Source organism: Quercus lobata, chromosome 2, assembly GCF_001633185.2.
Source record: "Quercus lobata isolate SW786 chromosome 2, ValleyOak3.0 Primary Assembly, whole genome shotgun sequence".
In the NCBI taxonomy this organism is placed as follows: domain Eukaryota; kingdom Viridiplantae; phylum Streptophyta; class Magnoliopsida; order Fagales; family Fagaceae; genus Quercus; species Quercus lobata.
In genome coordinates this window covers 35,019,987-35,034,211 of record NC_044905.1, presented here as the reverse complement: position 1 = coordinate 35,034,211, position 14,225 = coordinate 35,019,987, and the positions used below count along the sequence as shown (strand labels likewise).

The following is a 14,225-nucleotide window of genomic DNA, read 5'->3' as shown; positions in this document are numbered from 1 at the left end:
TTTTTCTTTTTTTCTTTTTTTTTTAACTAGATATGAATTTTTTTTGGACATGATTTTTATTTTTTAATAAATTGGGTGACTGTTTTTTTTCTTTTTTTTGGTTGTTTGTCACTTTTTTGTTTTAATTAGCCATCATTTTTAAATAAAGGTGTATAAGTAAATTTATACAAGCACACTTTTTCCATTTCTCCACTTTTCCACTCCCAACCAAACAAAAATGAGAGAAATTAAAAAAAAAAAAAAAAAATCTATCCTTCCATTTTTTCATCTTCCCACTATTTTCTGTCCTCCCACTTTTCCGCTATTCCAACCAAACAAATCGCAAAGGATACGATTCAAATTTCAAAGCATCTTTACACAAACAAATGAAAACTTCTCAAAAGTCCCAATTCAAATTATTTTCCATTCTATGAGTCCATAGAGATCAAACCAAAACATTTTCTAAAATACAAACTGAACATACAAGCAAACCAGTTGGAGGTGCCACTTAGAGATCGAACTGAAACATTTACGAAAATACACTAAACAAATAGGCGAACTATAGTTGAAGGTGCCATTTTGAGATCGAGCTGAAACATTTTCTAAAACACACAGATCCAACAGAAAAAATTTCTAAAACAATCAACATTTAGGCATACCATCTTTAGGAGGTGGCAGCATTTTTTCCTGATCGTTGTCTCCATCCTTCACAATGAGGACCCCAGCCATACCGTAGATGGCGTGCTTTTCCAAATGACAGTGCATAAACCAAACCCCTAAAATATAAATCATGCATCCATGTCAATGAAAATTTATTACACGCATACAAACAGATTGAGAGAAACAGAGAGATTACCGGGATTATCAGCTTTAAATCTAATGGCAACCCAGCCGTTTTTAGGAACTCCAATGGTGTTAACTCTAGGAGGATCAACCAAATTGTAATCATGTTTGTAATTGGGGTCGGTGTCAAAGTTTCCATGACCCCTTCCAACCACGTAGAAGCTATAACCATGAAGATGAATTGGATGGTTCTCCGGATTCCCTATATTAGTCCCTTGGAACACGATTTCCACTCTTTGACCATACTCTATCATCCTTACCTTCGTTCCTAGGCTGGGAAATTGATATTGGGCATTGTCACCTGCAGTGTAGTTAAAAGGAACAGGAGGGAAAGCCGGAAAATCAGTGTCAAAAGGAAGAGGAGGAGCAGTAGAAGCGGTTAAGTTCCTGCAAAATGAGAAGTAGTACATGTTCATGTATGTATACATATATGTATATATGAGCTTGACTAATTGTCTCTTCTTTGTAACAATACCAAGAGTATAAAGACAATACCAATAGTATGCTTGCAATATATCAACCGATGGGTTCTGGAAACTTATGTTGTTTAAGGTTGAAGCATGCATGTTACCACCTGGCCCTCCACATTTCTCACCTTCAGGTAGATTACAAGGCAATTGATTCACAGATATTGTAATGAATATTCTTTCATCAATTTCTTGTGGGACATCAATTGGGTGCTCTTCAGTTGCCAATGCCTTTATTTGTTTTGTAAAGGCATCTGCGGCGTCTGTATTTTTAGGATCAGGAAGGAATTCTGGATAGAGAGGATTATATATTAAACCACCGTAGTTGAGAACTGCTGAAGTGTTTTTTTCATTGAACGGAGCCCCTCCTGAGTCTGAATAAGGCGTAGCAACCATGTAATAGGAAGTGTGCCCATCAATGGAATTGTTTGCTGTGACCAAGACATCCATTGTTTGTCCAGGGGAAATCATGATGTAGCTGGTGGGTATGGGCTTTAAGTATGCACCATCTTGACCCACTACTGTGATATTGTGTCCAGCAATTCCAAAGAACATTTCTTCATTCATCACTGCACTTACTATTCGGAGAAGATATGTATTGCCACGAGCAACCTCAAATATTGTTATATTTTCTGCAACATGAAATTATGATAAGTCCAACAAAGTCTAAATTAATTATATGCTACTAGTCTAGTCAACTGGTTGGCACCTTATCGATTTTTCAACAAATTCATCCTAAATTGAAATCCCTCCACCCCAACTTTCAATATATCAAAATTATATGCCACTAGCCATGTTTATAGCTAGGATAAATGAGCACCAATCACTTGTACTAAGTACATTTAAATCATTGATCTCGACTTGTATACCTCTTTTAATTAATATTATTTCTCAAAATCAATCTCCAACTACAAGGGGGAAAAAACAACCCAAAGAGCTAGCATGTGCAAGAAATATGGCGCAATATATAACCTGATGATGAACTGACTAGTAGTCTAGGACAAGGTTAGTTCATGAAAGAATTACATATGGATATACATCTTTCATACCAATATAGCAATCATTTGAAAATCCAGGTTGACCATTGATAGTGTAAGCATCTGATGGTGCTACATCAGCTCCGATTCTCATGGCAGCTTCGAGCATTGTCCTCAAGAATCCATTGTACCATTCCCCTGCATGCAGTAAGTAAGGGTTAAGATAGTATATTATTACTTTTCTAAGTTAATATGTTCAATGCAGTGTTATTAAACCCAAATTTTTCGAAATAAAGAAATTTACCAAGTATAATTATGTGTTCACCATCTGGCTGCTTGTCAAATGGATATAATTTTCCCTCAGCAGGTTCAACAACGATGGCCCCATATACTGTGGCACGTGTCCAGTCACTATGGGCATGCCACCATAAAGTTCCTTCTTCATCAGAAAATATGACCTTATAAGTGAAGCTATTTCCTGGCTGAATGGGACATTGTGTAATGTATTCAGGACCATCTGACCATGGATTTTTTGGTTGCTTTACTCCATGCCTGTAATTAAAGGTAAAAGTTGACATCAATCAATTTTCATAATCTTTGCTCCCTATTGTTGATTTGTGAATAGTCAGGTGTTCTGTTTCATAATTGATCTTTAGATTATTTTGAAATTTTGCAACTATAGAGGGAATAAAATGAAAATTTAATCTAACAATAGAATTTTCAAAGTTGGCATCCAATAAAAAAAATTTAGTGATGTAACATTATTTAAAGTTGCACTAAACATCATCATTATCTATAATATGGTGAGCTGAAGATTGCCATTGGTTGCCCATGTTCCTCTATGGATGTAGGCTGACAAGGCTAAACTACGTAATCCTTGTGTTCTCAGTGTTCTTATTCTATACTTCCCTTTTCGCATTTATGCTAGTGTATACAACATGGTATAATACATCGCATTAATGTATTAGAGTTTTCAATTTGTTAATTGATATTTATTCTTGGGGCAGCCGGGCAGTGACCCAACTAGTTTTGCTCTAACTTAGGTGTGTCGACTGGTTGAAAACAATTTGCTAATATAGAGTTAGTAGGTTGTTAAAAAGTTATATTTCTCGTTGATCGAGAAATGTGCTAAAAACCAATAAACAAACTCGTTTGCACCATCCGTGTATATATACTAGTCAGTGGAAAATTTTAGTAAAATGTAATTTTCTTTCCATTTAATTTTTGTCTAAATATGAAATTTGATCCTTTGGTAGTCATTAATATGATTTTTTTTATGATTGTGTTTATAGTATAATTATTCAGTGCTCCCCCTTATCACATTAGTAATGGATCTTATTAAAAAATCTATTAGGGGAAAAGTTAAGAGATACCCTAAGAGTATTGGTATAACTATTTTTTGAATTTTTTATAGAAAAATTTAAAAAAAAATATTGATTTTTTTTTTTTCCAAATAACAAAATTTGGCAACAAACTTAATTGTAATCTAAGGTTACAACTCTACTTAATATTTTTTTTTTTATTTGAATTTTGACAAATCCATCATTTGATTATATTTTCTTCATATATCTTTCATGCTTACAAAATTTCTAATAAATCAAAGATCAATAACTATATCATCAATCAAATGTTTACATATCAATTTTTTTGTAATCTAAAACTATACATAAAAAATAAGTTTATAAATCAAATAGTAATTTACATCTGATTGACACGAACTTTAACATTAATTTTTTTTTTTTTTTATATAAGATAGAAATTCTAATCTATCCTAATCTAAGTGTATACGTGTGTGTGAAACTTCCTCTTGGAATCTCACCATTAATTTAATTAATAGAACACACTATTACGCAAAATGAGAAAATATACATATACTATAATCTCATAATATCTATAATTACCCTATCTAAAGAAACGTGAATTTCAAGATTCTAAAAAGTTTTAATATAGGAAAGAGTTTAAAATCAATTAAATAAATATATATATATATATATATTTATATATATATATATATATATTATAGAAGAATTGTATATATATATATATTAGAATATAATATTGACATGTAAAATTGTTTATATGATAAAATAACACAAGGTCATCCAAAAATCAAACGTCTTTTTTTTTTTTTGATATTCAAAAAACGTCTTTATATGATATATTAGATAATTATAGTAGTAAATAATAAATATTTATTATTATTGTATTTGTACATGAAATATTAGATATGAAACTTGATATCTATGGTAGTTATTAATAAGTATTTATTATGATTGTGTTTTTATATGAGATTATTAAATATATATAATTATGGTAATTATTAATAGGTATCTATTATGATTTTGTTTGAAATATATATTAAAATCTTAAATTGTGTGTTTACAAAAACTTATGCGGCATAACATTACAAGATCAAACAAAAATCAAATGTCTTTAATTTTATATATAATATAAGATTATATTATATTATCAATAACAAGTGTCATTGAGAGAGAGAGAGAGAGGCTTCATCACCAGTGAACGGTAAGACCATATAAACCATTATTGTTGACAGTAATATAAGTTGTATCGCCTTTGCGAACACGAAGTGTAGGGCCCGGGTACGATTCGTTTACAAGGAGCAAGCTCTCGCTTTTGTTACACAGACTTGTAACAACTTTCTCTCTCAGCTGCAATTAGGATGAATATTTATATTTAAATGAAATACAATTAGAAGGAGAATTAGAAGAAAAAAAAGTAAAAGAAAAGAAAAGTTTCATTACTGGTGGGCAATTGACATAGAAAACATGTAAACAATCAAGATTGTTTTTACATAATGAATATGAGACACTTTCGCTTGCATGCATTTCATGCAAACTTGGTCTCTATGCATTGAATTACTTGTTGAGACGTGGACATGTAACAATTGTTTGATACATATCTATATGTCAACGGATCAAAAGCATAAGAAGATTGGACTATTCGACCCAAATCCATTCCATTTTGTACGAGGAGCAAATATATATATATCGCATTGAAACTTACATCAAAGGTGATCTCGTGCTCCGCAGCCATGCAAAGGAACAGCCCATCTAGAAACAAATATCCTAGGAACGCTAGGCCCAAATCCATATTCTTTAATCCCATATACCTTGCTGAATCTGGTACCAAATAAAGAAAAATACTTACAGATGTTTGACATTCGCCAACAGTTTTAAGAGCTATTTATAAGACCAAACGTCTTGCCATCAAAATTATTTTAAAAATCTGTAAAGTTAAAAGGTGTTTAAAAATCTATCACGTTTAAATAACACACAACACGTATTTTCAAAACACTTTTTCACACACTTAAACAACATTACTAGAACAATATTGCCAAACAAGCCCTTCATTAATTACATGTGCCCTTCTAGCAAAAAGGAAATTATATGTTGAACCCAGCTTTTGCTCCCACCCCACCCCCACAAGGACTTTTATACTTGTGCGATGGTCGCCAATGATGCATAGTAGTGGTCTTTTATCTTTTTTAATTGAACAGAATTTAGCAACAAACTTGGTTATAGCCTATAAGCTGCTAAGAGCATCTCCAACAGTCAAGCTATCTCTATTTTTTCTCCAAAAAAGTCACTGTTCACACAAAAAAAAACCCTCCAACAGCCTCTCCATCTCCAAATTTTTTTTAGATTTGCTACAGTAGCTTGGAGAGCTACTGTAGCTTATGCAAAGAATATTTCCCCTTAAAATAGTATTGATTGAATTTTAAAAAAAAAGAAAGACTTTTTTCTCTTTCTTCCCTTTCTCTCTCCTCTCACGGCTACAAACACAACAGCTACAAACACTACCATCTTTCTCTCAAACATCTCTTAAACTCAAGCATAATCAAAATACAAACTCAAAAACATAATCTTAAAATTAATCAAACCATAACAATAAAAGCAAAATCCAATTCTTAAAATAAAGTTGAATCAGAACAAGCAAATATGAAAAAAAAAAAAAAAAAAAAAAAGAACAAGCCAATCTGACCCAGCCTGGTGGTGGGGAGGAGGACGAGTGGCGGTGGGGCGGCGAACGTGGTAGTGCTGCATGGTGAACGTCGATCTCCATCGGCTTTGTCCTTTCAGCAACCTAGATCTCCACTGGCGGTGGGGCGGCGGACGATCTAACCCAGTCTTTCTCCCCTCTCTCTCTCTCCCTCTCTCTCTCTCTCTTCTCTGATGTGAAGCAAATGTGAGGTTGTTGGAATGTTCTTGAGGTGAAAAAGAAAATAAAAGAAGGGGGGCTGAACACTTGTGTGGAGGAGAAAAACAAGAAAAAGAAAAGAAAGAGAGAGCTTCTTGAATGCTCTAGAGTAGACGAAGAGAAGAAAAGAAAAAATAAAAAAGAAAAGTGAAGAGAGCTCCAGTGGAGTAGACGAAGAGAAGAGAAGAAAAAAAGTAAAGTGAAGAGAGCTCAAACGAAGTGCCAGAGAACAAAAGAAAAAAGAAAAGTGAAGATAGAGATAAGGGAAAGGTGTGGAGGAGAAAAAGAGAGGAAAAAAAGAAAAAGAAAAGAAACGTGTGGATGAAAAAATAAATAAATAAGGGAAAAATAAAATAAAGAATAAGAAATTAAAATTGAGAAATGTCACTACAATATTTTCATAATACTTTCACAATAAAGTTTAGGTAGTGGGTTGTTACTAACTAATACTGATTGAAAAAAAAAATTATTTAAGTGATGTGTTCAAATTAAAATAAGTAATAACTTACCGCATATGAATTATTGTGAGAATATTGTAAAATATTAAGGACGTAATACTTCTCATTAAAATTAGATAAATGAAAGAAGATTGAAAAAAAATATTAAAGAAAGAATGAAGAAATAATATTTAAATGGGATAGAGAAAATGATAGAGAGTCTGTTAGAAAGTGTATATGAAAAAGTAAGTAAGCAAAAGATAAAATGAACTGTTCACACTCCAAACAGTACAAAAATTTGAGAAGCCTGTTGGAGATGCTCTAAGACAGTAGCCTAAGCCTTCAAATTAAATAAGCCCCCTCCATTACCCAATAGAATATAATTTAGGACTTCTTACCTTTTTGAAAAATTAAATAAATAAAAGTTCGTAGAATGCATTGTCACCAGAAAAAAAAAAAATTTAACCAATAGAAGTTATTCTAAAAAAATTACAAACTCTTTGAATATTGTGCAATGTTCACTCTATCTACTGCAATTTAAGAGCGTCACTCTTCATATATAAAATAGATTTGAAATAAAATGATATAAAAAACTAATTAATATTTAAATATAAGTAAATGCATGGTTAAAAAATTTTATGCCCAAAAATACATTTAGCTGACTCTAAATTAAAAGAAAATTGAGTTATTGCACTTTGATAATATCTAATAATTTTTTAAAATAAAAATGAGAAATATTACCTGAATCTTCTTGATATTTGTACAAAATAAGTTTACCAATAAGAGGTGGTAGAGTTGCACAGAGTAAATTGCTCTCTTGAAGTTTACCAATAAGAGGTGGTAGAGTTGCACGGAGTAAATTGCTCTCTTAAGACAATACGTATTTTTTAGAAAATTTCCTAGTGTTGAAGACCAACAACTTTCACAGCTATCCCCAGAATACAACAAGCATAGCAATCTAACAGTATTCTCTTGTAAGTCTACAAATCTTGAGGGGAAGGCTCTCAAATTTTACTTTCTTAAACATAGAATACTGTGTATAGAAGAAATATATTTTCTTCAACAAAAGAGAAAAATAACCAAGAAAACGTTTTTGTTGCATCAAGGGAGAAGACCAAAAAAAAGGTTTTTGAAATTTATTTGTTTTTTCACTCTTTTTCTTAGGCCTGACAAGTAGGCCTGTATATAGGCCAATGAATCCAATGAAGAACATTTAAAAAAAAAAAAAAAAAAAATTAGCTTTGACTATCCTATCAAATGGATAATATATAAATGGTAATGTAATAATTTTATTGAATCAAATATGGATAGACATTCTCAGTTTGTATCTGATATCCAACAACTCTCTTTGGATGTATTTGTTTCATGATTTTTCCTGTGATAAGAATATCTTATCTCTTTTCAAATGAATATGGTAACGTAGTATATCAACACTAACTACGTACATGGCTGTACAACTTCCAAATTGTTTGTCATTTAGGCCCCATTTGTTTTGCTATTTTACGGAAAATATTTTTAACATTTTACCGTATTCTTTTATTATAAAGTTTGGTCAATTTGAAAATATTTTTCATTGACAGTAAAATTCTTTGCAAAGTGCTGTAAACATTCAACTTTTAAAAACTTGGTAAAATATTTTACAAAATCGCATAGTTGCTCTCTCCGTCCTCATCTCGTGGTCGGATCACCAGAACCACCGATCTGTTGGCTAGTGCCAGCTGTCAGTTTGCCAAAACCACTGATCTGGCCATAGGACCGCCTTGACACTAGTTAGCTCCAGCCTCTGGTAGCTAATGAGTTACCAATTTAGGTGGTTTGTGCCTAAAAAATTTTACATGTTACACTAAACACTTGAAAATATTTGACTAAAATATTTTACATGTAAAATATTTTACATTTATAAATATATTACGACTAAGCAAACATAGCAATGCACATAAATGAATTTTAAGGTTTGAAAAAAAATTTCACCACTAAGGTAACATTTGGATACAGTGTCTCACCCTCATGTCTGCGTTTCTTCGTTTGAAGTGGGACCCACTTACACTGAGCACGTTCAGCCATTCACGCATTTACGCAATTTGTCCATCCTTGTTAGGACCCACGTATACTGTGCAGTTTGTCCATTCACGCAGTTCAGCCACTGTGCATTGTGCACGTCTCAACATTTAGTTGCGTAAACAGTTTATCTATCTTTGCTGGGACCCACGTGTGCACTGTTTAGCGTTATTTTAAAATTATTTGTTACAATATTTTCAGTTTTCAGCAAAATAAGCGTTATCCAAACATACCATAAGTGCCCATTTGGTTCAATGTTTTATAGCAAAAAAGCATCTTTGCGATTATGATTTTTTTTTTTTTTTTTCATTTTTGGGCATTTGATAAAGATTTTCTAATCGGGATTTTTGAAATTGCAATGTGGATGTGGGAAAAAAAAAAAGAAGGAAAAAAGAAAAAGAGAAGAGGTTTTGGCCAGGTCTGGGTTAAGCGACAGGTGGAAGACATGCACCTTGTGCTCAATTTGGAAAATTGTGGCACTTTTAGCATTTTTTTTTTTTTTTTAGTATAACTAGCCTCTTAGCATGCACTCACGCGCGTGTTCAGAGGCTTTTCTATTTTTTGGGTAAGGGTTAATTTAGAGCATTTATTATAATTTGATATTACTACATTTTCCAATCATAAAAAAAACATAGGGGTGTGATGAAAAATTATTTCACCTACAAACGCATAATACTCATCACACTCCTAAGTATTTTTGTAAGAGGAAAATATAGTAATCCAAAATTATAATTAATGCAAATTATTAACTTTCAAGTTTTTAAACGTGTGTATAGACGTGTAGATGTAAGGGAAAAAAAAAATTTTGGGGGGAAATACTAGTAGTTGTGTTTGTGAATAGTTAAGTCTTTAAGTTGAGTCCAAATCTTCTGTCTCACTTTTCCTGCTCCACTCGATACTCCACCAATAAAAGCTTACCACGTGTTAACATAATTAATTAAATACTATCATTAATTAATAATGGTAATATTAATAAGTCAATAATTATAGTATTTAATTAATTATGTTAACACGTGGCAAGTTTTTATTGGTGGAGTATAGAGTGGAGCAGAAAAAGTGGGACAGAAGATTTGGATTCCTTTAAGTTTTATAAAGTTAATAAATGCCTATAAAACCAAAGTAATGGTAAGTATTCATTGTAAACCAAATTAATAGCAATAAGATTTTGTTGTCTAAAAACTGAAGGTTGTACACAGAAAAATCACCAAACCTCTCAATCTCAAACAAATTCGTTTTCTCTAGAACTTGAAATTTTCGATTTTGGAATATGTAATACATGACACAAATAACAAAAAACAAAATGTATATACTTGAAATCAAAGCCAGCAACAAAATGAAAGTTCAAACAAAAAACACAAGCACACACTCACAAAATCTCTAAATTAAAACCCATACCTCCAAACACTCAACTCACCAATTAACCCTCTCGGCTGGAACTCAAATTCTGCTCTCATAATTGTACAATGATGTAATCCCGAAGCAACCTTCATTAAAGGCTTGCTATGAGCACCAACCAAGATGTGTTGTAGATTTTTAACTTCCTTCATTTTTTATAGTAGTAGTTGTTAGAGATGTGGTTTTTTTTTTTTTTTTAATAAGAATCTCAATTTCAAAGTATATACATGTGTTACATATTTTTAACTTCCTTCAGTTATTTTAGTCGTAGTTATCTGAAACTCTTATAAAAAATAACATGGTTTTCTTTTTTCTTTTTCTTTTTAATAGGACTGAACGTGGATTGGGTTAGGATGTGGTATTTGAAATTTTTTGGATTTGTTTTTAACTTCAATTTTTTTTAGTAGAGTAGTTATTCGAAACTCTTGTCAAAGATAACTTTTTTTTTTAAGAATCTAAACATGGGTTGGGTTTGGACGTGGTATTTGAAATTTTTTGGAATTTTTATTTTTATTTTTTAACTTTCAGTTTTTTATCTGAGTAGTTATCCGAAACTTTTGTTATAGAATTGAAAGTGGTTTTTTTTTTTAAATAAAAATATATTTGAACGTGGGGTTTTTTTAGGGAAAATTTTACTGTGGTTTTTATTTTTTATCCGAAACTTTTTTTTTGTGAGGGGGGGGGAGTTATCCGAAACTTTTGTTATAGAATAAAAGTGGGTTTTTTTTTTTTTTAATTGAACGTGGGGTTTTGTTAGGGAAAATTTGAACGTGGTTTTTATTTTTTATCTGAAACTTTTTATTTTTATGGGAGTTATCCGAAACTTTTGTTATAGAATTGAAAGTGGTTTAAAAAAAAATTGAAAGTGGTTTTTTTTTTTTGAGAAACATTTGAACGTGGGTTTGAATGTGGGTTTTTTTTTTTTTTTTTTTTACATTTATAACCCTATCATTTTTAAGTTTTATAAACTGATAAATTTGAGGGTATTTTGGGCATCAAAATTGAGGAATCCAAATAGGGGAAGCCCCTTAAATAGTAGTATAGATAATTACAAAATTTAAAATTTAAGTGTTAACAAAATTTTATTTTGTAGAGATTCATTCTACCAAAATTACTAGGTTTTAACTTTTAAGATAATATTTATTCAAAAAAAAAACTTTTGAGATAATAATTTTGTATTTACTATAGAGAGAGAAATGTTATGTTCGCAATATTTTTACAATACTTTCATAACAAATCTTAAGTGATAGGTTGTTACTAGAAGGCAAAAAAGTAATTTCAATGGTATTTAAATTATAATTAATAACAATTTACCATCTAAAATTTGTTGTGAAAATGTTGTGGACATACGCTTCTCATTATAAAGCCACAAATTTTTTTATTAAAAGTCATTTATTATTAACATGAATTCATTAATTATTATTATTATTATTATTAAGAAGGTAAAACCACAAGTATGAATTCTTTTTTCTTTTTTAATTACGAAGAATTCCTTCTTCTTCTTCTTCTTCTTTTTTCATTTTCAGTAATTTACACCTCAAACCGTGATTTTGATAATTGCTTACCAAATACTCAGTTTTTTCCAAAAAAAACACTTTTTGACAACTTTTACCAAACATGTTGTTAATAAATAACAAAATAAATTAAAAAAGGCGCTTCATACTGCACTTTTTAAATCTACAACTTTTTCAGAATGCAGAATTTCAAAAAATTGAACCAAATTCATGCTAAGTCATTTAAGTTTATTGACAACTTGAGTTATGCATTATGGGTCCGTTTGAATTGAGCTTATTTTTGCTAAAACTGAAACTGAAAACACTATAGCAAAATAATTTTTAAATGTGTGAATAGTATCGTGAGACCCATTTTTAATGAAAAAGTTACTGAAAAGTGGAATTTGTGGGTCCGTGAATAGTGCACGAGTGCACTGTTCACGGTTGACTTGGTCAAATAGTGCAGCTGGGAAAAATAAATAAATCAGAAAACGCAGCCCAGGAATTTTTTTATTAAAAGTCATTTATTATTAACATGAATTCATTAATTATTATTATTATTATTATTAAGAAGGTAAAACCACAAGTATGAATTCTTTTTTCTTTTTTAATTACGAAGAATTCCTTCTTCCTCTTCTTCTTCTTCTTCTTCTTTTTTCATTTTCAGTAATTTACACCTCAAACCGTGATTTTGATAATTGCATACCAAATACTCAGTTTTTTCCAAAAAAAAAACACTTTTTGACAACTTTTACCAAACATGTTGTTAATAAATAACAAAATAAATTAAAAAAGGCGCTTCATACTGCACTTTTTAAATCTACAACTTTTTCAGAATGCAGAATTTCAAAAAATTGAACCAAATTCATGCTAAGTCATTTAAGTTTATTGACAACTTGAGTTATGCATTATGGGTCCGTTTGAATTGAGCTTATTTTTGCTGAAACTGAAAACTGAAACTGAAAACACTGTAGCAAAATAATTTTTAAATGTGTAAATAGTATCGTGAGACCCATTTTTAATGAAAAAGTTACTGAAAAGTGGAATTTGTGGGTCCGTGAATAGTGCACGAGTGCACTGTTCACGGTTGACTTGGTCAAATAGTGCAGCTGGGAAAAATAAATAAATCAGAAAACGCAGCCTAGGATTCAGCGGAAAACGCTGAATCCAAACGGGCACTATATGAGAGGAGGCTACTCATTAACTATTGATACGAAACTAAATGTGTTTTTTTTTTCTTTGTCTTTGTTTTGAAATTAGTAGAAAGAAGACTGATGCATATTAATTTATATATATAATAATAGGTGAAACTGAGAGAAACTCAAATTAGAATTCTAATTTTGCACCATGTATCCTAAATTATTTATTCTCAAAGAGTTTTATTTCTTAATTTTAGAATCAAATGTGTAACCACATCCTAAATATTTATCTAAGTGAGTTATTAAGTACAAAAACCAAAGAGTCTAGAATATATATAAAAAAATTAAAAAAAAAAGTGCTTCACAATAATTAAAAAAAAAAAAATTGGACAATTTACATTTTATACCTAATAATATTCTTACAAAATGTTTTAAAGAGTTAACAAAATATAAAAAGGACTATCAATAGTATTTAAATTATATATATATATATATATATAGGAATTATATTATGCATCATATTGTATATCTTTAAGTGTATCAATGCATTTGCATGGGGTTACAAGCCAGTTATTAATAACTGTTATTACTTAGATATGAATTTCAATTTTATGGGCACATTTGATTTGCTGTAATAGATCTTTTTTCTTTTCTTTTTTTGAGAATATTAAATATTTTTAACACACACCTAGAATGCCTATTCGGTTTTTTGGATGCGTCTTCATTATTGGGAATGATTATTCCTTAGTAATAATTATTGTGCAATAAATCAATAGTTATTTCTTAGTAATAGTCATTCATTATAACTTTTAAAATTAATATATTTCTAAAAATATAAACCTTTCATATGCCATTTCAACTATAAAAATAAAAATAAAATTATAAAGGGTAAATTGCAAATTACACCCCTAAAGTTTGGGAGAATTTAGATTTTATATCCTGAAATTTTAGAATTTGGATTTTACCTCCTAAAGTTTGGAGGTGTTTGGATTTTACATCTTAACGTTTTGGAATTTGGATTTTACCCCCTAACTTTTAGAGGTTTTTGAATTTTACTTCCTAAAGTTTGGGAGTATTTGAATTTTATACATTGGGTTTCAAAATTTGAGAGTGTAAAATCCAAGCACCCCCAAACTTTAGGGGGTAAAATCTAAATTCTGAAACGTCAGGGTGTAAAATCAAAGGGTAAAATCCAAATTCTGAATCTTCAGGGTGTAAA

General features: G+C 30.5%; 1 protein-coding gene across 1 annotated transcript; it reads right to left on the bottom strand.

Annotated features, from left to right (window-relative positions):
* Window positions 1-373: 373 nt before the first annotated feature.
* Window positions 374-6,306, bottom strand: LOC115978036 (putative laccase-9). The gene is made up of 8 exons (XM_031100067.1): window positions 6,269-6,306; window positions 5,291-5,406; window positions 4,781-4,935; window positions 2,571-2,818; window positions 2,339-2,464; window positions 1,318-1,921; window positions 836-1,209; window positions 374-755 (listed from the first exon to the last, which is right to left on the bottom strand). The coding sequence occupies exons 2-8, from the start codon at window positions 5,390-5,392 to the stop codon at window positions 622-624; spliced, it is 1,743 nt and encodes a 580-aa protein (XP_030955927.1). The 5' UTR covers window positions 5,393-5,406; window positions 6,269-6,306; the 3' UTR covers window positions 374-621.
* Window positions 6,307-14,225: the final 7,919 nt, after the last annotated feature.